The sequence below is a fragment of the Dromiciops gliroides genome, chromosome 3 (assembly GCF_019393635.1).
Source record: "Dromiciops gliroides isolate mDroGli1 chromosome 3, mDroGli1.pri, whole genome shotgun sequence".
NCBI classification, from domain to species: domain Eukaryota; kingdom Metazoa; phylum Chordata; class Mammalia; order Microbiotheria; family Microbiotheriidae; genus Dromiciops; species Dromiciops gliroides.
Window position 1 is genome coordinate 11,295,563 of NC_057863.1, and position 24,834 is coordinate 11,320,396.

At 44.2% G+C, this 24,834-nt stretch overlaps 1 protein-coding gene across 1 annotated transcript in view; it reads right to left on the reverse strand.

Annotated features, from left to right (window-relative positions):
* ANO7 (anoctamin 7) overlaps positions 1 to 24,834 on the reverse strand; it is a 78,067-nt gene that overhangs the window by 18,657 nt on the left and 34,576 nt on the right. The window contains exons 8-15 of the mRNA XM_043993310.1: positions 18,630 to 18,795; positions 7,814 to 7,904; positions 6,994 to 7,090; positions 5,275 to 5,418; positions 5,034 to 5,171; positions 4,344 to 4,442; positions 2,936 to 3,038; positions 202 to 313 (exon numbers count right to left, since the gene is read on the reverse strand). Of these exons, the coding sequence (XP_043849245.1) occupies positions 202 to 313; positions 2,936 to 3,038; positions 4,344 to 4,442; positions 5,034 to 5,171; positions 5,275 to 5,418; positions 6,994 to 7,090; positions 7,814 to 7,904; positions 18,630 to 18,795 (950 nt within the window). The remainder of the gene's footprint in view (positions 1 to 201; positions 314 to 2,935; positions 3,039 to 4,343; positions 4,443 to 5,033; positions 5,172 to 5,274; positions 5,419 to 6,993; positions 7,091 to 7,813; positions 7,905 to 18,629; positions 18,796 to 24,834) is intronic.

A 24,834-nucleotide genomic window follows, 5' to 3' on the forward strand; every position in this document is an offset into this window, starting at 1 on the left:
CTGCCCATCCCCCCAGGGGTCTCTTGTCTGTCCTTGCCCATAGGTTCACTACACAGAGGGTCCACCCAGCATGCCGAGGCCCTTGCTGGCGCTACAGAGTGAGGGTGCCAATGAAGAAGGCAGCTAGTCCCTGGATTTTCCCCTGATCATCCCACCTGAGTGAGGAATGAGAAAAGCAGAATGAGATGGGTCTGAGCTGACCTCCCCTTGAAGAAGGCGATGTAGATCGGAAAGGAGTAGATGTTGACAAACTGGAAAATAAACACTTTCAAAACAAATGCATCCTCAAACTTGGACTGGGTTTTGTGCATTTCTGAGGCAAAAAAAAAAAACACAAAAACACAGTGTTGGTGAAATGTGGACTGTCCCCCAAAAGCTAGTTCTGCCATCCTGTGGCCCCTCCCCGTACCCAACCACGACTCATAGAACACTGAAGTTGGGAAACTAGCTAGCCAACCTGCTTGATTTAGAGGTGGAGAAACTGAGGCACAAAGAGGGCAAGGCTGTTCAGTTAGGTTATAGTGAGAAGTAGCACAGAAGAACTGAGTTCAAGTCTCTCCTCGAACCCCTTTGAACTGTGTAACCCTGAGCCCCTTAGTCTCTTTGGTTTGGAGAAGCCTCAGAATGCCTGGGAGCAACTCTTTTTAAAAATTTAAAAAAAAATTTTGGGAGCAACTCTCAAAGACCCTTAAGGAGCAGGGAAGCTGCTGGTCTGCATCAGCTGAGGGAGTTTCCATAGTGGGAATGCCTTACATAGATGAAATCCCAGGTCTCTTCCCCTCCCCTGCCCCGGGCAATGCATGCAGGTTTTTTTAAATTGTTGATTTTAAATTTGTTATAAAAAGACCCTGTAAACACCGGAGGGTGGTGGTGGTGGGTGGGTGGTTTATGGCTCTGGACTATACCATCAGATTTAGGATAATTCGGCTGTAACAGCCGTATCCCCCTTTTTCATTCTTTGCTCCAAGGAGAGCTCTCTGGGCAGGGGAATGAGGAAAGTTATCCTTGGAAGTGAAAAGTGAACAATCATTTTTTGAACAAAAAGAAGCCATTAAAGCATTGGTGGCATTGAAAAGTCTTCTCTGCGTGCTCCCTGCCGTATGTGCCAGGTGCCGTGCTAGGCACAGGAGGTGCACAGACAAAAATGCAAACAATCTCTTCTATCAAAGGGTGTGGACAAGGACAAATAGAAAATGAATGTAAATACAATGTAGTGGAGGCAGGGGAGGCCTGAGATGGCATGGGATGGTGGCATGTGATGGTGGGCTAGCCTGGCTGGCTGCTGGAGCTCTTCCCTGGGATTCCGCCTCAGGCTAGACCTTTGGAGACCAGAGGAGAACCACCACAGCCTTCAGAGTCTTCTCTGCATTCTTCAATGGTCTGTGCTGAGGTCCCGCCACCATTTCTGTTTGTCCTTTTGCGCCAATGTGGCCCCAGAACCACGGACAGTGTTCTAGGCTCTGGCCAGGCAGAGGACAGCATGACCAAGAAGCCCTACGATTCCAGGAAAGAGTGCTGCACTTGCAGGGCAAGACTTAGGACCCGAATGCAAATTCTACCACTTTGTTTTGTTTTGATTTTTTTTTTTAATTTTGGTGGGGCAATGAGGGTTAAGTGACTTGCCCAGGGTCACACAGCTAGTAGGTGTCAAGTGTCTGAGGCCGGATTTGAACTCAGGTCCTCTTGAATCCAGGGCTGGTGCTTTATCCACTGCGCCACCTAACTGCCCCTTGGGCCACTTACTTTTGACAAGACATCCATTTCCTCATCTATTAAGTAGAATTAGTATGCTATGGTAGCGAGGACACTGGACCCTGCATCAGGAAGACATGGGTCTATATAGTAAGGGTAGACATTTCCAGAGCTTAGCACAGTGCCTGGCACATAGTAGGTGCTTAATAAATGTCTATTGATGAATTGATTGATTACTAGTTATATGACCATAGGCAAGGCACTTCATCTTTTTGGGGCTCACTTTCCTCATCTGTAAAATAGGTTGGACGGTTTCTAAAGTCCATAATGATGTTGGGGTGGGAGGGGATTAGCCAAATTCTCTTCTCACTCTGAAGCTGAGGTTCTTGCTGTGTGTGGATGTGTGTGTGTGTGTGTGTGTATGTGTGTGTGTGTATGAGGTGTTTCCCCTTTGGCAGTCTGGGGGAGCCAATGGATCCTTCTCAGGATAATGTTTTTAAATCCACAAAATAATATATATGGGATTACAAAGGAAATAAATTATATAATGAAATACAGTTATTAAAACACTAAAAACCGATATTCACTGGCCCAGGCTAAGAATCCCTGCTCAAGCACTATGATACCATGTAATCACATGACTATCACCTCCTTATTCCCAGAAGTCATGCCTCTCTTGTTGCACCTCAAGACTGTATTCGTTTTCTTCACTGCTCTATCATGCTGTTGACTTGAGGTTCACCAAGACCCCCAGATCTTTTTCAAACAAATGCCTTTCCAACAAGTTCTTGCCTAACTTGTCCCTTGGAAGTTGATTGAAATATTTCTATCTCTATCTATCTATCTATCTATCTATCTATCTATCTATCTATCTATCTATCTATCTATCTATCTTTATATCAGGATTTGTGTCATTCCATTTGTTTTAGTCCCAAATTCTAGCCAATCAAGATCTTTCTTGATCCTTATGCTGTTACCCAGTGACTTAGTGACCCTTCTCAGCTTTGAAACCCTTTTAATGAAGTACTTTAGGAGTCACTATCTCTATCATACAGATGAGAAAACTGAGGTTCAGAGAAGTAACTCCATAGGAAGAGGGGTGGAGGCAGAATGGAAGGCCAGGGCTTCTGACTCCATACCCATCATCTCTCCCCCTTCTCTCTTGGATCTGCCATCCAGCATTGGGCCAGTCCCTTCCCACAGGCACTTCTGCCCTTTCCACTCCCTGGAAGCTACCACTTACCCCAATTGGTCAGAGCATATGCAATTGGGATATAGATTTTGACAAGGAGAATGATGAAGCAAAGATTCATCATGGCGCTCGTGAAAGTGGCAATCCGAGATGCCTAAAGGGAAGAAGGAGGATGGTAAGTCACAGCCTGTGGGGGATCTGCCCCCCGCCCCCACAAAGTGACTTCATTCATTCATTCATTCATGTATGCATGCGTGCATTTAGCCCCAGCTGTGAATGGAGCCTCGTGCCAGGTGTTGGGGACAGGACAACATTTAGGGAAGACTGGGGGTTTCTTCCCTCATAGAGCATACAGTCTAGTAGGAGAAGACACAAATATGCATATACATACATACACACATCTATCTATGGGCTGGAATCCAGGAATGTCACTGCCCACAGATCTATCATATATCTACGTAAAAAAGACCATGGAGCCCATCTCCTCATTTTCCAGACGAGGGAGCTGAGGCCCATGGGGCAGAGCCAGATTCGAACCACATCCTCTGACTCCCAGCCTTCTAACCGACCTCCCTGCCTCCTCTCCTGAGGCCCAGTGGCTGAAGTGGTTCTGCTCACACATAGATCTGACCAAAGGCTGTCTCCTACAGAGTCCTTTCCTAATCCTGTGCCCCAAATCACCTGGAATTAATTTTCTCTGAAATTACCATGAGATAGCCTGGGGGAGCAGACTGAAAAGGGCAAGAGCTCAGGGGCAGCTAGGTGGCTCAGTGGATAAAGCACAGGCCCTGGATTCAGGAGGGCCTGAGTTCAAATCTGACCTCAGACACTTGACACTTACTAGCTGTGTGACCCTGGGCAAGTCACTTAACCCTCATTTCTCCAAGCAAAAAAAAAAAAAAGAAAAGAAAAGAGCAAAAGCTCCTGGGAGCCAAGTGGACCCCAGCCCTGTGCTGGCTGTGAGACCCTGGGCAAGTCCCTTTAGCCCTCAGCATCCAGACTGTCAGCAGCGGAAAAGGTGCTGGAGCGAGAGAATTTCCTCACCAGGACTCCCTGCTCCAATGCAATCGTAGAGCTCATTAAAAAAAACAACAGCACTGTTTAATTTGTAAATGCCAATAGAATTTTCAGTTCCTGGGGGACAAACATGATATTTCTGTGAACCTCGAGTCCCTAGCACAATGCCTGCTTAACAAGCGCTTGTGATGAATTAGTTATTCAAGGTCACCCAAAGGCCTGTTAGTGGCGAAGCAGAAATCAGAACCCAGATCTCCCAGTGCCCTGATGGGACCTCAGAAATAGCCCGCTTCTCCCCCACATGGAATGCTGATTGTTGGCCTCTACTCTGCTGAAGGTGGACCTCCACCCTGGCTGGGGAGGACCCCAAAGGCCAGGCAGAAGAGCCTCAGCTTGTGTTGCCTGGCAAGACGGAGCCCCTGAACAACCAGAGGAGACTCACCCACTTCAAGAGGAAGATATTTGTGGTTTTGGACACCAAGATGGCAACGGTTGTCCGGTACAGGACAATGGCTATCAGGAGCAAGATGATGAAGATGACCTGCAGAAGGAATGGGGCGCAGTGAGGGCCACCCCACCCACAGAGCAGGCAGGCCCACCTGGGTCAGCCTCACATCTTTATGGAGGGAGAGACTGAATCCTCAGTAACCTCAAGGTCTCCTGTGAATCGAGGTGGACACAGATTAATGACATGGACTTGCCCATGAAATTGTCCTACATGGGGTTTGGTCCAGCCAGAGGCCTTGGAGGTCTTCCATTTTAGAGCCTGGTGAGCTGGGGGCCTCTCTCGAGGTCACCCCCTAGTCAGCGGGAGAGCCTGGCCTTGGCCCCGGGGGCCTGGCTTCCCAAGCTGCGTGAGAGGTCATGGGGAAGTGGGCAGAGCGCTGGCCTCGGACTCAGAAAGTCCCCAATCCAGGCTCGCAGAGTGGCCTGCATCTCCTCTGGCAGCTTCCTCGTCTGGAAAATGGCTATAACAACAATGGGGGTGTTGGGGAGCTCAAATGAAAGCCGCGGACACGCGGGGCTTCGATCGTTGTTATCCTAGAGATTTTAGAGGGGCCGAGGAGGCCAGAACTGCTGACCCTCCAGAATGACAGCGTCTCTAGGCTGAGAGCCCCCGCAGCCCCCTTACCATGGCAAAGATGATGGAGGATGCCATGAAGATGCGCTGGAAGTGATTCTTTTTGGGGAAGTAGGGCTCTTCGAGGTGGGTGATTGGGTTCTGCGTCATCACAGGTGCCATGACCGAGAACTGGGGCCGAGGTGGCTCCTGAAACAGAGCAGGTGCAGCCCAGGGGAGGTGTGGGGTGGGAGAGGCGGGGCTGGGAGGCGTGGGCTTGGGTAGGCCAGGTTGGGGGGGGAGGCCCTCTCACCTCATAGTCCTTGTAGTCAGAGCAGTCCCACCGATAGGACAGCGTGGCACTCTTACGCTTCCAATACTCCAGGAATGTCACTGCCCACAGGGACATGAACACACTGAAGAAAATGGTCCCCGTGTTGTCAAAGAGGCGCCCGGTCTGTGTGGGGGCCACAAGGGGACAGGTGAGTGACAGGACCCAGGGGGCTCCCAGGGGGTTGACCCGGCCCAGTAGGAGTTCGGGCCTTGGAAGTGGGACCAAGAGGGTGCACAGATGGGAAGTGGGAAGCCTGCCCCCCATGAGCTTGGGACAAAGCCATACAAAAGGGGCCATGGAGAAGTGAGGGGGGCTCCCTCACTTGGGGGGCTTCCTGCACAGACTGGCGTGTTGTAGAGGAAGCTGTGGCCGAAACTCCTTGTGGCGGCAGGGGTCCCTTTGCCCTCCAGGACTTTGTGAATAGGTTGGAAGTGGGCAGTGGGGACCCCAAATAGCTTTAAGGTTGAAGCTTCATGCAGGGAACCTCATACTACCCAAGGCTGATGAGATCTTCCTGCTGCTTCTATTCTGGAGAAGGGGCCCAGTCCCTGACACTCTGAACCTTAAGACTTTCCTCAGGTCCCTATGGGTCTAACTTCACCTGGGGCCTCAAAACTTGTTTCTTTTTTAAAAAAATATTATTATTATTATTGCAGGGCATTGAGGGTTAAATGACTTGCCCAGGTCACACAGCTAGTAAGTGTCAAGTGTCTGAGGTCGGATTTGAACTTGGGTTCTCCTGAATCCAGGGCAGGTACTTTATCTACTGTGCCACCTAGCTGCCCCCTCAAAACTTGTTTCTTAAAGAGTACTTTGATAATCCTATTTCAATATTATTGGCTCAGTTTTTAATCCTACATATCTTATTTTAAGCTTTTAAAAACATCATTTTGAGAAGGGGTCCACAGACTTCACCAAACTACCAAAGGGGAACGTGGTATACAAAAAGTTTAAGCCCTCCTGATCTAGTGAGTCAGAAACAGGTTCAGAGAGGGAAGTGACTAGTCTAAGGTCACATAGCAGAGCTAGGATTCACAGCAGGTGGCCTCAAGCCCAATCGATGCTGTCTCCACTTAAACCCCTTCTTCTGCCACCATTCCCCCAAGGTGAGGGAGCTAATGTAGCGCCTCTGTCTGTGGCCGGTCTACCTCATTCACGAGGCCCCCAAGGATCCCCAACTTTGGTATTCTCCAGCCCACCAAGGCTGAGAGAGACTCTCCCTACTCCTGTAATCCCCCTCCCCCACTTCTGAGTCTATACCTAAATGCCCTTTGGGTCATCACACCTGTCACACCCACTGCCTGGCCTTCCTCCCATGGTAGCCCTAGTCCAAATATGGGGGAAGCCAGCCCAGCCCCTCGGTGCCTGAGAAAGCTGAGCAGAATCACTAGGTGACCTTCCTTGCCCGTGCAGAGAAGAGAGAAGGGGAGCTTGTTTGGGGATGGACCAGATTTTATTAATGTGTATTTCTTCTCTGGAGCCAACAGGGCTCCCTCATCTGAGGCCAGTGACCTTTCAAATCCTGGACCGTGAGGAGGTTCTCATGCTGCGCTAATTAATGGAATGCTAGCAGCACATTCAGTGCCAGGGTGCCAGCCCCGGTGCTGATGGGGGCTCCCTCCTAAAATCACAGGTGTGGACCAGAAGAGGAAAAGCACAGACTTCCACACAGGCCCCTGCTGCCCCAGGTGTATCTACCTTCACGATCTCACAGATGCTTGACAGCTTCCAGAACGGGCAGTCCCTGCAAAGGGGACACATCCAGCGGTCCCTCTTAGTGTCACAGATGTCTTGCCTGGGAGAGAAACGGGAGAAAACAGATGAAAGGCAGAGAAAGGGAGAAGGCCTGATGCCTCCCCTCCCCACTGCTCCCCCCAAGGAGATAGCTAAGAGACATCTCATCATAATTTAAGGAAGGAAGGAAACGAGCATTCGTGAAGCACCTACTATGTGCTCCTGGCTTTATCTCATTTGAAGAGGCAGCTGCCTAAGTAAAAGATGTTGTTTGAGGCAATCAGGGTGAAGTGACTGGCCCCTGGTCTGGGTTCAAATTGGAGATCGTATTTATGGCCCGGGTACAGTCATTTCCCTCCTGACCCTGGACAGAAATCTTTCTCTCGAGGTCTGTCTCCTCATAAAAGAGATTCAGTCTCTAAGGTCCTCCTGCCTTAAAGACTACAAATCCTTAGAGCCCTGGCTTCCCCCAAAGGCTGGCCCGAGCCAGCATTAGCAGAGGAGGAGTGTCCGAGGCCCCAGGTGACCGAGGGCAACTCAACAGCAAGACCGCTATGGACCCCTGACTCTGGGTCACCTTGGCTGGATGACTTCCCCCTCCCTGGACCTCAGTTTCCTCCTCCATAAAATGCGGGGGGTTGGACGAACTGACCTTTGAAACCCCTTCTATCTCTAGATCTGGGGCCCCAGGACACCGAGAAGACACAGATGGAATGCTCCCCTCTTTTGGTTCAGGCCCCAAGAGGAATCTCTGTGTGACCTGCTGAGGGGGGGCACCACTCACGTTGGGATATCTGTGTTCACGTTGAAACAGCCCACCAGGAAGACCACTGCCCCCACCACGGATGCTGGCAGGAGCCACACTGTGTAAAAACCTGAAATGAGGGGAGTGCAGAGAGAGGCTCTCAGGGGGGAGCCTGGTGGCCCAATGGCAGAGTGACAACAGCAGCAGCCACTGACCCCGAAGTGGGGGCCTTCTTCCCCTCTCCAGCTTTCTCTTGTGGACAGTAAAGCCCTCCAGTCTGGCTCTGAACGTCTCTTCCAGTCGATTTCAAATGACTCCCCGATCTGGGCTGGCAAAACGCAGTCTCCTGTTTCTGTGTACAGGCTGCCCCCCCAATCACCCAACCACTCTTGGGATTCCCACCTCCCTGCAAGGCCCAAATCAGGTGCCTCCCCATGAGGCCTTTCCCAATCTCTCCCCTCAAATGATGTTGTTTCTATTTACTTTGTGCACATATGTTGTGTCATGGACACCCTCAAGGAACTGTCACTTTCCTGAGGGAAACAGCCTTGTATCCCTGGCTGGCACCTGGCACAGTGACGGGCAGAGAGACAGACAGTAAGACACAGAGTCAATAGGCAGAGGGGATAGATAGATGACAACTAGGGCTTAGTAAGTAAGCTGCTTGGGGCACCTAGATGGTGCAACAGATAAAGCATTGGGCTTGGAGTCAGGAAGACCTGAATTCAAATCCAGCCTCAGACTCGTAATAGCTGTGTGACCCTGATCAAGTCACTTAACCCATTTTTGCCTCAGTTCTTCATCTATAAAATGGGGACACATTGGAGAAGGAAATGGCAAACCACTCCATCTTTGCCAATTTTGCCAATCTTTGCCAATTTGTCCAAAGGGTCACGCAGAGCTAGACATGACTTAATGGCTGAACAGCAGTGCTTAATAAAATATCTGTCTCTATTTCTCTATGTGCCAGTCCCTGAACTAAGTGGTGGGGCACCTGTCACAAAAGGGGAGTGTAGGGTGTCATTGTACAATAAGAAAATCCAGGAACTGTGAAATTTAAAATTGGATATTAGATCATAAATCTCCCCTACTTAACTTTTCCCTTAATTTATCTCCCAGACTAGTAAATGGAAGAAGCTTCTGGTTTTCTAGATAGAGCCTTTATTGTATATAAGGTGTTGTTGATTAGAAGGATAGGAAAGTAGAAATACAGTAGAAATCGTCTTAAATCTAGGCTTAGTCTATATTTCTTATAAAAACTCACCAAACCAAAAAAGGCCACCTTTGGAGTGAGGGAGACCGTCTGTGCTGCGCCGCCAGGAGTCCCGCCAAGCAGGCAAAAAGGCCTACTCTGCTTCTCTCCACCCCGGAAGTCAAAAAACCCGGCAGGCAGTCTGACATGCGCAGCAGGCGGACTGTACCCGGCAGGCAGTCTGACATGCGCAGCAGGTGGACTGTTCATCTCCTCCCCAAAAGGGTGGTCCTTGAAAAACTGGCGTCTTTCAGTTATCCTAACCGACTGTTAAAAACTTTCATATTTTACCACATTTCCCCCCTTTGCTTCCTCAAGAAATGGAATGTTTCCTTGACGGAACAGTAAAAAGAATATAATAACTATTGCTAACTAATAATATGCGAACAACAATACAGAAAAAGAAGAGAGGAAAGTTTTGTCCAGAGGGGCGATTTTTTTTTTTTTCTTTCCTCATGAACCGACGCTTTGACATTAGTCTTGCAAAGGGAGAGCCTCTGCAGAGAGTACATGTTACAGATAGTATATAACAGAAAGGAGATAGTAAAAGCTAATAAAGCAAAACAGTTCATATAAAGTCTCTGAGTTCTCTTGTCTTCTTGAAGTGGTAAGATGTCATCAGGAGGAAACTGGATTCTGGTCTGGAAAACTGGATTCTGGACTCTGGTCTGGATTCTGGACTCTGGTCTGGAAAGCTGGATTTCTTCTTTAACTGTTTGAATTGCTGTATTTTTTTTTTTTTTTACTAAACCTTAGCATAGCATTTTGCAATCAGTAACACTTTTTACCACCATGTGTCTGGATCAAAGTCAAATTTAGTATGTGTTCATGACACCTGAAAATGTTATGGAAAGGTTATCATACCGTATCTCATGGTTCCGAGACAGCCAGTGATTGTGCTAGGCCACAGGTGAATTCAACTGAGTGAGATAAAAAGATAAGTAAGTTCAGTTAAATTAGGTTAAATTAGGAGGGAGAGAGGATGAATACTGGACTGTGCCTAGTAATTGTGCTCTACATAGTCACCATCATAAGCAAACCATGGACTTATGTATACCTGTCTCTCCTTTTGTTGCACATATATTCTCTCCAGGGCCTGCATCAGAGTTCACAGCAAGTTAGTCTCTGAAATGATAAGTTTCCATATTTCTGAAATCTCATTAATTTCACCAAAGACAATATGATGGTAAAAATGTGTACTATGCTGCATAACTGAGAATATATTAGTGATATATACAATAATTCCAAACCATACCCAGAGTATAATGACATATAAATAATAAACGAATGTAAATAGCTGATTATATTAGACATTGTTACATAATCTTTTAGACATTATTACATAATCTTCTTTTAGCAAGTAGACCACATCATCTTATACATGAATTCTCTAGTATAACAGTAGCAGATACTTAAAGTGGTGATTAATTCATCAAAAAGAAATAAGACTTCAATTAGCAAGATTCAATATTCAATAGCATATACTTAAAATGCCTTTGAAAAGTCACTTAGTTTACAAAATCGGGTTTTTAAAGAAAAGCAAAAGAAACAAAAGTAAAAAAAAACAAAGCAAAACCAAAAATAAAAGGCAAAAGATTCGCTAAGCACCCTTTTGTGCTCTTAAAGAATTTAAAGGTGTGGTGAATTCCAGGTCTTTTCAGTGCCTTTCAAAAGTCAAAACAAAACAAAAAACAAAAAGGATTAAAAAAAAATAGGTATAGGGTAGGGAAAAGGGTGGGAGAAATTGAGGTGGGCCAGAAAACTAGGCCATGTGCTTCAGTGCTTTTGCCTGTGGAAGGAAATGCTTGTTAAATTTTAAGGTATTTAAGCTGCTAGAGTTTGGGGTATGCCACATTGTTTTAACTGGTTCCCCAATTCTCTGCATGCCAAAGTGGCAGGGGTTTCTGAATTGTCATTGATCTTTCTAATGCTGTCATAATGTTCTTTATGGTAGAAAATGTGGAGTTCTCTAGCATCAGTTTTGTCTGTGCCACTGATTTTGCCATAGGGGGTTATTCAACTGATGAATGATTACATTCAGTTGGTTATATTTTGCAAAGGCTACAATTGCATTGTTCCCAACAAAAGTACTAGTTTTTTTTCAGTATAACTTTCAAGCACCCTGGTTTAATTTCAGAGAACCTGAAGTTGTGGCTTGTGAGGTATTTAATGACTGCTGGTTTGATTCTAGCAACTCCTCCCGGACTATGCTTTCCTCTTCCCGTAATCACAGAGAGATATGGTTTACCACCATTCTGCTTATGCTCTTCAGTTTTTTGTTGCAATATAGTTATTAAATTATTTATGGCTTCATCTACGTGGAGTCCATGGAGGTCTAAAACATTCTTTGGTAGTAGGGAAGCATTGACTTTCTCAAATATCTGCACAGCAGCAAGATGGTTGGCTTCTCTCATCTTCTCCTCGTGGAGACTACCCTGCTGTGCATAAAATGTGGCAACATTTTTTTTCCCCGTGCGATAAGCTTCTTTTGCCTTGCTATAGCATTCCAATCTCTTTTGCTGGTGAAGGAGAGCCTCTGCCCTATAGTCATCATACTTAGGGGTTTTGTGCTGACCTTTAGATGCCTGACCAGAAAGCACTGGTGCCAGAATGCTCTGTTTAGGCTTATTCTCCTCATTTGACTCAAAGACAGAGGTGGCAACTTCCTTAAGCTTATCTATAGTCATATTTTTCCACTGTGGACATTGTGTCAGAAAATATCTGCGGATTTCTGGCAGTGAATTATAAACAAATGTGTTGAGAACGATATAGGAATCTCTTAAATCTACTGGATCCAATCTGGTGTACTGTCTAGCGGCCTCACAAAGTCTATCATAAAATCTGTTTGGTCTTTCATTAGCCTCCTGAGGTAGGCTTAAAAATTTCTGCCAGTTTTCCGGTTTTCTAGAGCAAGATTCCATTCCCTTCAGAAGTGTTTCTCTAGCATCTTTTAATCTTTGGAAATCCCTATCATCATTATAATTCCACTCTGGATCCTTTAGAGGCCATTCCACATTGGCCTTACCTTTTGCAACAAGGGCATTTCCTGCTGAGATAATATCTGTAATCTCAGTTGGGGACAGTAAAGTTTCCAAAAGGCAAGTAACATCAGCCCAACTGGGTTGATATGCATTAAATATAGTCCTTAACTGTGAAATTACAGTGTTTGGATTTTTCTCAAAACTAGGGATGAAAGATTTCCATGCGCTCAAGTCACTTGGTCTAAAGGGGCTATATTTTCTGACTTGAATTGGCACTCCCTTTTTACTATGTTCTATAGCTTCCTGCAGAGGGAGTAGTTTCTGTTGATCTGATTCTAAACTTGGATCATCTCTAGTAGAAACAGCCATTTTGAGGTCTCTCTCCATATGTGAGAATTTCATTTCGAGGTCTCTCTCCATATGTGAGAATTTCATTTTGAGGTCTCTCTCCATATGTGAGTATTTCATTTTGAGGACTCTCTCCATATGTGAGAATTTCCCCCATATCATAACAATGATAATAACAAAAACAAAACAAGACAAAAAAAACCCAAAAAAAATAAAATCCTTAGTCGTATGAACTATGGATGTGGTATTAAAAGGTATTTCAATTGCAGGCATAAAATTTCTACTTATATTAAACGTATTTTCCCAAAGATTCTCACTTATACTATTATACAAAAAACTTTTTGCTGCCTGAATGAGGAAAAAACCAATAATGTTTTGAAGGACCATTGAGTAAACTATTCCTCTAAGTCGGGACGTTATGCTGTCCCAATACATTCCGATGAGAAAAATCAAAGGGATAGTAGAATATTCGAGCATCTTGCCCTTTAAACTGGGCTGGCTTTTCTGTTTAAAGCAAGACTTTTAGAGGCTTAAAGTCTTTAAGGGAGATTAGACAAAGGGAAAGTCCGTGGGGGGGGGGGTATTCGGAAAATCCACCGAATTAGCCGGCTTATGGCCAAACTAGGGAGGGTGGGAGGGTCCTTAAGGTCCCTTCGGGGTCGCCAAACTGTGAAATTTAAAATTGGATATTAGATCATAAATCTCCCCTACTTAACTTTTCCCTTAATTTATCTCCCAGACTAGTAAATGGAAGAAGCTTCTGGTTTTCTAGATAGAGCCTTTATTGTATATAAGGTGTTGTTGATTAGAAGGATAGGAAAGTAGAAATACAGTAGAAATCGTCTTAAATCTAGGCTTAGTCTATATTTCTTATAAAAACTCACCAAACCAAAAAAGGCCACCTTTGGAGTGAGGGAGACCGTCTGTGCTGCGCCGCCAGGAGTCCCGCCAAGCAGGCAAAAAGGCCTACTCTGCTTCTCTCCACCCCGGAAGTCAAAAAACCCGGCAGGCAGTCTGACATGCGCAGCAGGCGGACTGTTCATCTCCTCCCCAAAAGGGTGGTCCTTGAAAAACTGGCGTCTTTCAGTTATCCTAACCGACTGTTAAAAACTTTCATATTTTACCACAGAACCAAAGAGAAATGTGGCAAAGAGCTTTTGGGAAAGATCAAGAAAGGAAGAAAGAGAAGTAATCCTGTCATCAGAATATACTTCAGACCACTTGGGCAGAAAGAGAAAATCAGTGAGGTTAGTTAGTTATCAATGATAACAAAGCAGGAGATGGGAGTGATAGAGGACTTCGATTTTCCAGACATCTGCTGGAAATCTCCCTCTCCCAAAACCAGAGCTACCCATCCGTAACTTTGAATGATAATTAAATCCTTCAAAAGATGAAGTCAGTGTTAATTTTCTCAAACTCTAACATGATGTTCCTCTAACCCTAATCTATTCCTAGTTCTAACTCATGTCTCTTCTTGATTGGTGTAAGTGATAATTCTGTCTTCGAGTGGTGGAGAAGCCAAAAGAGAGGATTCTGGACTGTAACTGATTCTTACCAATAGATAGAAAATGGGTGTGGGGGCGGTGGTGGTGGTGGAAATGATGGAAATGCAGTACAGACACCTCCTAGAGCTTGTGGTCAAAGACAGAAGAGCTGAGCAGAGTCTGCTATGTTCCCTAGAGTTAGGAAAACAGATTCCAAAGGCCTCATATAAAGAATAAGCAGGATCCCGTGGATTAAAAATCTACAGGGGAGGGGCAGCTAGGTGGTGCAGTGGATAGAGCACCGGCCCTGGAGTCAGAAGTACCTGAGTTCAAATCCGGCCTCAGACACTTAACACTTACTAGCTGTGTGACCCTGGGCAAGTCACTTAACCCCAATTGCCTCACTAAAAAAACAAAACCAAAAACAAATCTACAGGGGAAATCAGCTCAGGAGGAGTGGGACATCCTGAAAAATTAAATGCTAAAGATGCAGAGAGAACAATTCCAGGGAGAAGGAAACACAGGACTTGTCTGAAGATACCAGTGTGGATGCACAGGGAACTCACCAAACAACTTAGATTTCAAAAAGGATTATACATGTGGAAATGTTTTGCATGACTTTATATATAATGGGCATTATATCTCTTGCCTTTTTAGTTGATGGGGGAATGGGTAGAGGGAGGGAGAGAATTTGGAACTGAAAATAAAAATTTCAAATTAAAAAAAAAGAAAATTACACAAAAGATGGAAGCAAAGGGTGATAATAAAAGACATGTCTAAGAGCATTGCAGAATTCTGTTAACAAAAAAAAAAAGTCATGATTCCTAAAACTCAGAATGAGTTGAGTCTGGCAAGAGAAGCCAAGGACAACAACAACAAAAAATCTTTTAATTTGCATTAGATCAAAGAGGATGGTCATTGAAGAGCTAGGATGATGACCACTGCCAACAGAGAAAAGCCAGAGATGTTTCATTCTATTTTTGTGTCTATTTTCTCTGCCAAGAAAGACCTTTGTAATGGAAACGAGAACAAGGGCTCCCAGGGAGTCAATGCCTAAGTTATGCCACTAACACTGACATAATTTTGCCTAAGTCCAAGTAAGGAGATAATTAGAGGGCAATCAGCTGTCATTGATGAATTCCAGGCACTTGGCCCAGATCAGCTCCATTCCTTGGGCCCAGAAACAACTGGCAGATATACTGGCAGAGTGACTGTCGGTGATGTTAGAAAGAACTGGTGAGGGAGCACAAGATTGAAGGACAGCAGAATCTACAAACTGGGGGCCAGTGAACATGACTATAATTTGCATGAAAGTTCTAGAAAATTAAAGAGATGGCCAACAATAAGAAGAAGCAGTAACTGTGGAGAGCCAGTCATCATGCTGGGCTAACCTTATTTCTTTTTTTGATGTGGTGATTAAACCAGTAGATTTTAGCAAAGTCGCTGATGAAAGGTCTCATACCATTTTTGTCGAGAAGATAGATGAATAAGGATTAGATCACACCATCAGGTGGATGGTGTTACAATCCACGGTGATAGATGGTATTCCTATCTGCCGTAGTTGTTGTGAGGATCAAGTGAGATAATCACTATAAAGTATTAAGCACAATGCCCGGTACATAGAAAGTGCTGCATAAATGTTAGTGATGATGAAGAAGAAGGAGGAGGAGGGGGAGGAGAAGAAAAAGAAGGAGAATGGGAATCAGCAATGTGAGGTGGTGGCTGAAAATACTAATGGGATCTTTTTCAGCTTTAAGAGTACACAACCTTACTGTATCCAGTTCTGGACCTTAGAGCTTGGGAGGGGGCCAGAGGAAGGTGACCAGGATTGAGAAGAGTCCCTAGTTCATGTCACAGGAGGATCATTAGAAAGAATTCAGGGTGTTTAGCCTGGAGAAAAGAAGACTGGGAAATGGGATAATTGTCTTTAAGTGTTTAGGTAGGAAGGGGTGTCACAGAAGAGGGAGAAAACTTGTTGGGCTCCTTGGAACAGAAATGGGACCAATGGATGGAAATGACAAAGACATAACTCTAGCCTTGACTTAAGGAAAAGCTTTTCTAACAATTGGGGCTATCCAAAAGTAGAAAGGAGGATCCTAGTTCATAGAAGGAACCTTGACCCATTGCTATTAAAAACACTAGAAAACACAGGGATAAAAGGGTCCTTTCCTAAAATGATAAGTAGAATCTATCTAAAACCATCAGCGAGCACTATCTGTAACAGGGATAAGTTAGAAGCCTTCCCAATAAGATCAGGTGTGAAGTGAGGAAGTCCATTATCACCACTATTATTCAATTTTGCATTTCAAACTATATTATGAAGTGGTAATCCTGAAAACAATCTGCTACTGCTTAAGAAATAGAGTGGTAGATCAGTGGGAGAGAGTAGGCACACGATACATGGGAGCAAATCACCATAGAAATTGACTTTTTTTTTTTGGCAGGGCAATAAGGATTAAGTGACTTGCCCAGGGTCACACAGCTAGTAAATAGCAAATGTTTGAGGCCAGATTTGAACTCAGGTCTTTGGAATCCAGGGCTGGGGCTTTATCTACTGCACCACCTAGCTGCCCCCAAAACTGACTATTTTCTAAACCCAAAGGTTCAAGCTCTGGGGGTAAGAATTCACTGTTTGACAAAAATTGCTGGAGAAAAAAAAAGTTTAGCAGAAACTAGGCATAGCCCAATATCTCACACAACATACCAAGATAAGGTAAAAATGGATAAAGTATTTAGACATAAAAATGATATCATTAATAATTTAGGGGAGCATAGAAAAATATACTGGTCAGATTTATGGATAAGGGAGGAGTTTATGACCCAACAAGAGATAAAGAGAATCACGGGAAGTAAAATGAATAATTTTGATTACATGAAATTAAAAAGCTTTTGCACAAGCCAAACCAAACCAAACTAGAAAAGATGAAAAACAGAAAACTGGGGAAAATTTTATAGCAAGTTTCTCTGATATAGGTAATTTATTAAATATAGAGGAGAGGGGCAGCTAGGTGGTGCAGTGGATAAAAGCACCGGCCCTGGAGTCAGGAGTACCTGAGTTCAAATCCGACTTCAGTCACTTAACACTTACTAGCTGTGTGACCCTGGGCAAGTTACTTAACCCCAATTGCCTCACTAAAAAAAAATTATATATATATATATATATATATATATATATATATATATATATATATATATATATATATAGAGAGAGAGAGAGAGAGAGAGAGGAGCTGAGTCAAATTTATAAAAACAAGAGCTATTCTCCAGCTGATAAGTGATCAAAGGACATAAACTGGCAGTTTTCAGAAGAGGAAGTAAAAATTATCTTTAGTTACAGGAAAAAATGCTCTAAATCACTACTGAGTAGAGAAATGCAAATTAAAATGACTCTGAGATACCGCCTCACACCAAAAGTTTGGCTAACATGACAGAAAAGAAAAATGAGGAAAATGGCAAATGCTGGAGGGGATATGAAAAAATTGGAACACTAATGCACTGTTGGTGGAGTTGTGAACCAGTCTAATCATTCTATAGAACAATTTGGAACTACATCCAAAGGACTATAAAACTGTATATACCCTTTCACTCAGCAATACTTCTAATAGGTCTGTCTCCCAAAGAAATCAAAGAAAAGGGAAAAGAACCTACATGTACAAAAATATTTATAGCAATTCTTTTTGTGGTAGTGAAAAATTGGAAATTGAGGGGATCCCCATCAATTGGGGAATAGCTGAACAAGTTGTGTCATAAAATTTTGAGAGAATATAATTGTGCTATAAGAAATGATGAACAGGGGGCAGCTAGGTGGCGCAGTGGATAGAGCACTGGACCTGGATTCAGTCGGGCCTGAGTTCAAATCTGACCTCAGACACTTAACAATTACTAGCTGTGTGACCTTGGGCAAGTCACTTAACCCCAATTGCCTCACCAAAAAAAAAAAGAAAAAAAGAAATTATGAACAGGATGGTTTCAGAAAAACCTGGGAAGACTTATATGAGCTGACACAAAGTGAAGTGAGCAGAACCAGGAGACTATTGTACATAGTAAAAGCAATATTGTTCAATGACCAACTGTGAATGATTTAGCTGCTTTGATCAATACAATGATTCAAGACAATTCCAAAGGACCCATGATGAAAAATGCTATCCTCCTCCAGAGAGAGAACTGATAAATTCTGGAGATTAAAACACACTTTAAACATTTTTTCTTCTTGTTTTCTGTGTGTGTTTTCTTTTGCAACATGACCAGTAGGGAAATAGATTTTTCATGACTACACATGTATAATCAATATCATATTACTTATCTTCTTGATAGGTAAGGGAGGGCAAGGAGGGAGAGAATTTGGAACTCAAAATTTTCAAAAATGAGTTAATCTTTTAAAAAATGCAATTGGGGAATATTTAAATAAATAAATAACACATAACAAAATTTTTTTTAAAAATGGAGGAAACTTGAAGGCTACCTAGTCCAACCCCATCATTTTACCAGTAGGGAAGAAGAGACCCAGTGAAGTTAAATGACTTGTCACAAGTCATACAGACAACAAGTATCAGAGGGAGGACTTGATCATTCTCTGGATTGAGAACCAGTGCTATCTCCACTTCAGCACGCTATGCAGAGGCTGGCTAATCACTGGTTGGGTAGGCTATCTTGAGCTTTCCTTTTGGGTACGAATTTGCCATTGAGGTTCTGTCGTTCTCTCACTCCCCTCTCAATCCTAGGGTCCTAGAAAGGAGTGGCACAAAGATTTATTACACCATGAAGAGAGACAAAGATGTGAAAGGACTCACCCAGCCAGGCAAAGTAGAAGGCTATCTTCTCTCCAAAGTACCTTCGGACATGATCCAGTGGCTGGTATTTCATCCATTTGCTCCACTTGGCCCAGTAATGGTAGAGGATTTGACGTTGATTCATTTCCTCAGGGGCCAGTCCCTCTGGAGGGATTTGAAAGGGTCCCTGGAGAAGACAGGGAAACTTCTCAATGTCAGGGAGCTCTGAAAAATCTGACATTGACCTGAGGCCAGGCCACCCCACTGTGGTTGGAAGAGAAATGGTTTGAAAGCTAGATATTAGAACTTGGAAGAATGTTCTCTAGTGTTGGGCAACTGTCTTCCTACATAGCTAGGTGAAATTTCTCTAGCTAGTGAGTGATGTTACTGAGACTAGAGAGAAAGATCTGAGGAAAAGGAAAGTAGGTGATTTGAAAAGATGCTAATAAAGGCAGAAAAGGGGCTGGTTGTGCCCCAGGAGATTCCAGCAATGAACATCAATGTCTAGTGGGACATGAGATGCCATCCAGGCCAAGGGGGCACTGATGAATTCCTAAGAACGATGGTCCCAGAATCAACTCGACTCAGTGCAACTGCATTGATTAAGCCCGTTATGTAGGAGGCACCATGGGAAACGGAGATAGATAAATGACACACTGTATTGCCCAGCAAGTCACCCACAAGGGACATAAGACATGTGATGAATGGATGGGAGATGTACCAGGTCTTAGAAGAGATCCAGGCAGTTGTCTATATTACTGATGGTTGGAAAATCTGGGGAATCAATCAATCAATAAACATTTATTAATTACTTACTTTGTGTCAGGCACTGTGCTAGGTGCTTATATAAATTGAGAGAGAAAAAACACAAAATAAATACCATTTAGTCAGGGAGGGAAAGCACTAATAACAATAGCAGGAATTCCTATGGTATTTTAAGGTTCTGGAGGAAGGGCAAATTTTAACAGGTAGAGATAGGTGAGTGAGACAGGGCATTCCACTGCTCAGAGATGGGAAGGGATAGGAGGAGTTTTAGGGGTGGTCCTAGGCTGAATTAAGAGGGGACACAGTGTCCAGGACTTGGGAGGTGATCAGCTCATTGTTTTCTGTTCTGGCAGCCCACATCTGAAGTCTTGTGTTCAGTTGTGGGTACCACATTTAAGATAGGTCATTGAACAGCTGGAAAGCATCCAAGGGAGGGTGAGTAGGAAGATGAAAGCCTTGAGATCACACCATATGCTAAGTGCCTCTCCATAGCACTGACAGGATTGCCAAGCTAGTTACATACAGAGATCATCTCACGACAATCCAGGTCTCTTGATTCTAAATCTGGGCTCTCTTCATAATACTAGTATGGGGGAGAGGATTTTCAACTCACTTTCCAGTTCAGAAAGTCCAGGATGAAATCACAGAAAATAAAGGAAAGAAAACTAGGTACTAAACTGATTGTAAAGAACAGACTTGTTGAACCCTTAATAAACTGTGGACAAATTTCTTCAAATAAGAGCTAAATGGCTAAAGGATATGAATTGACAGTTTTAAGAGGAAGACATTCACACTATCAAGGGTCACATGAAAAACTGCTAAAAATAACTAACAATTAGAGAAATGCACATTCAAATAACTCTGAGGTACCACCTTGAACCTATCAGATTAACTAAGATGACAAAAAGGGAAAATAACAAATGTTGGAGGAGCTGTGGGAAAACAGGTGCATTAATGAATGCATTAATAGTAAGGCTGTGAAACCAGTCCAACCATTCTGGAAAGCAGTTTGGAACTATGCCCAAAAAGCTATTAAATTTGCAAACCCTTTGACCCAGTGATGTCACTACTTGTTCTATAGCACACAGAGATCAAAGAAAAAGGAAAAGGACCCATATGTGCAAAAAAGTTTATAGCTTCTCTTTTTGACGTGGCAAAGTATTGGAAGCTGAGGAGATGGCCATCAATTGGGGAATGGCTGAACAAGTTGTGGCATATGAATGTGATGGGATACTATTGTTCTGTAAGAAATATTGAAGGGGATGGTTTCATAAAAACCTGGGAAGACCTGTATGAACTGATGCAAAGTGAAGTGAGCAGAATCAGAACCATGTACACAGTAACATCAATATTGTAAAGAAAACCAACCTTGTCAAAATAATGACCCACTGTAATTCCAAAGGACTCATGATGAAAAATGCTATCCACTTTCAGATAGAGAACCAATGGACTTAGAGTACAGATGGAAGTGTATTTTCTTCTGTTTCTTTCCTCTTTTTGCTTTTCTCCTCCCCACTCCAAACATGACTCATGTGGAAATTTGTTTTGCATGACTATACATATCTGTAATAGATTTTGTTTTTCTTGCTCTCTCAATGGGTGGGGGAGGGAAGGGAAAGGAAGAAAATTTGGAACTGAAAGTAAAATAAAATTGAATTTTAAAACTTGTCATCTTGATTGAATTAGAAGGGGTTTCTGGCAATTGGCTGGACAAGACTCAACAAATACCCAGGTAATCTTTATTTTGTTTTGGTTTTTTAGTGAGGCAGTTGGGGTTAAGTGACTTGCCCAGGGTCACACAGCTAGTAAGTGTTAAGTGTCTGAAGCCTGATTTGAACTCAGGTACTCCTGAATCCAGGGCCAGTGCTCTATCCACTGTGCCATCTAGCTGCCCCCTAGGTAATCTTTAAAAGACAGTTTGAGAGCTGGTCAATTGGAATGAGTTTAGTTTTAGAGCAGCTTTGTGGAGTGTGTCCTCCTGAGGGCAATGGTGGTATAGGAGGGGATGGAGAATTTCCTTCTTCCGCCCTTCTGTCAATCAAGGCATCGAGTAGCAGAGCTGCTTGATCAGTAGGATATATCCCAAGGGAGGGAGTTAACACATGAAAGTTTTAGACCCAGTTGTGGGAGAAGAGACACAAATTCTTCTCTCAAGTGAGTGACTTGAGAGAACTAACATCTTCAAGGAACATGAACCCTGCCAGCAGAGAAGAAAGCTAAGAACTGGTCTGGGTGATTAAGAGTTAAGCTGTAGAGAGGGCTACATGGAGAAAGAACATGGAGGCCTTACAGGTACAGAAATGTGAATTGCCTTAATCACATGTACAATTGTACTCGACGTTTGTGTCCACTTTTTCTATGGATACTATGTGTATTTGAGGGGGAGGAAACCCAGGATTCTGGGGGTGGGGAGTGTTTTGTGGCTAATGTTCCTAACATACTATCTTATATACTCATTATATAGTAAGCTCCTTGTTGGAAAGGACTGTCTTTTACCTCTTTGGTGCCTGGCATACAGTAGGTGCTTAATATATGTTTATTGATTGATTGGTCTTAGTGAAATACTTTTCTTTGAGCTAATTGTGTCTACAGGCTTATTCTTGAGGCTCACTGGTGGGGGCTCATAAGAATAGGTACTCACAGGGCACTTCTTGAGCCTCAGAGTAGAAGCTGCCCTCTGGTAAGGAGTCTCAAGTGAAAGAGCCTGCTTGAGTTGCCTAGACTGTAGTAGAGGATAGGATGTACACACAAATAACATTGGTCAGAAGGTGGAGAGGGCTAGGCCAAGTGCTAAGAGAAATCAGAAGGGGGATGGGCAAAGTGACCTAAGGGCATTAGGGAAGGCACAGGACTCCAGATCTAGAACTGGCAGAGACTTTCATGGTCATTTCTTCCGATCTCCTCGTTTTATAGAGGAGGAAATTGAAGGCCAAGAAAGTTTAGGTGACTTGCCCAGGGTCACATAGCAAGCTAGTAACCTTCTGAGGTGACTGCAAGGCCAAAGCTCAGTCACCACCTTTGATGCCGAGGTAGGGATCACTTCACCACCCGTGCTCTTTGCACAATGGGAGGCCCGACCCCCCTTCCTCTCCTGCCTCACTCCTGGCCAGCCCCATTCTATCTGCTCCAGGGACCAATAAAGCAATGTTCCTGGCAATAAAGCTGCCATCTCTTAGGGCTTTCGAGTATACAAAGTGCTGCACTGGCATTATTTTATTGGAATCCTTCTGTAAATGTTCCCTTTAAAGCCGCCTTCGCTGTTATTTTTTACCCAGTTTTATTTATATAAATGTGTCCTGGGGTTGGGGTTTACTCTTCTGTGAAATAAGGTACAAAATGTGACTTGCCCCACGCCTCCCGCCCTGGCCACGAGCTAGAATTCTTGCCCGGAACAGAACTGCATTGCTTTAAAGACAGCTGGGGATGGCCCGGCCCTACCTCCAGCCTGGTCTCAGTGAGATAGCTCTCCTCCGAGGTCCCAGGGGCCTGGAATGGGGGAAGCTGCCTCCTTTGTGCCTCAGTTTCCTCATTTGTAAAATGAAAGGGTATCTCAGATAGTCTTTAGTTCCCTCCCACCTCTTCATCTAGGCTCCTATGACTGATTATCCCTTAGAATTGTCTACGAGGGACAGAAGGGGCATGAGATTTGCACATCCATCGGGCAATCAACATTTATGGAGCACTTGCAATGTTCCTGGCACTGTGCTAAGCTAATACATTAGTAGAAGAACTTGAGTGTTTCTATATTACTTTAAGGTTTGCCAAGCACTTGACATTCTGTTCTCTCACAAAACCCTGTCAAGTTCTGTTATTATTGCCATTTTACATAGAAGGACACTGAGCAAATGGGTCCAGTGATCAGCACCACAGAGTTAGTAGGTGTCTGAGCCTGTGTTTGACTCCGGGTCCAGTGAGCTGTGCACTGCCCCCTAGCTGCCTGTTCATCTTGGTAACTATTTTAGTGACCACTACCCAGTCAAAACCACAAGAAACACTATGGGAAGCTCTAGGTTACTTTAACCTCCCTTTCCCCTTTTCCTTTTATCTTTGCATACCTGGTGCCTAGTGCCTTGCACACAGTAGGTCTTTAACAAGTATTTATTGAGTTGAGATTAAATTATTTGTTTGAGGCCAGCAGGGATTTCATGCCACCCCCTGCCCCTTCATATATAATCTCACAGATGTTTTCTGGCAGAGTATACACCTTCATGATCCCAGTTAATGACATTAGGCATTCATGCTCCTCCTTCCACGCCCCAGTGACTTGGGAGCCAATAATAACATCAGTGTCAATGATGAGAAGCAGTGTTGTAGCTGATCTAGAGGCTCTGGGTTCAAGTCCTAGCCCTAACACACAGCTGTGGGGCAGAACCACCTCCCTGCCCCCAGGAAACACTCTCAAGGATCTACCACTTTCTTTCCCACCTTGATGAAACTTATGACCTAGAACCCCACCTCTACTCCCTCCTAATGTCCACCCATTGCTCTGGACACAGGAATCCATTCAATAGTGGCATAACTTCTGAAAAAGGCATGCCAACCAACTGTCCTCTAGCTCCACTCACTGGCCACATGATATCCCAGGCCAAAGCACCCTCCCAGGCTACCTCTCTCCCATAGGTGTTGTCTCCACTTATTGGAATGCAAGATCCCTGAGAGCAGGCACTGTCAGCAGTCAAGCAAAGGAAGCATTTATGAAGTGCTTACTGTGTGTAGTAAGCATTTATTGTTGTTGTTGTTTGTTCTTGAAGAGGACCATTACAGCTGGAGGGGATGTCGTGACTACCAGTGAATTGGATTGAAGTGAGGGAGGGAGGGCTGGGCAGGGTCGACAACTTCCCTCTCTCCCAGAGCCATCTGGGTCCAGGGGCAAGATATACCTTAGGACGGCTGAAGATGGCCCCCGATGTTTGAGGCAATTGGGGTGAAGTGACTTGCCCAGGGTCACACAGTCACACACTTGGGTCCTCCTGACTTCAGGGCCAGTGCTCTATCCATTGCACCACCTAGCTGCCCTAGCTGTGTGTAGCAAGCATTTATGAAGTGCTTGCCATGTGCCAGGCTCTGTGCTCAGCACTAGGGATCCGAAGAAAGAACGGCAATAACACAGGCCCTGCCTCAAGGAGCTCAAGTCTAAAGGGGGAACAACATGTCAGTAACTAAGCAGGTACAAAACATTAGAAGGATGCCAGAAAGGGGAAGGCATCACGTTTGTCTTTGTTGTCTCCAACGCCTAATATCTGATGTTCAATCATTCATTCACTCACTATCCCTTGGCCACTAACCCTTGGCCAACACTTTTCATTTGATGTGTTGTGTTTTTCTATTAGAATGTTAGGTGCTTGGGAGGAGGGGCTGTCTCTCTTTGTCCTTATGCTCCCATAGAAGAGTTCAGTGCTTTGGATATAAGAAATAGTGAATTCTTTCTCACTCATCCACTTATGTCAGTTCACTCACTCAC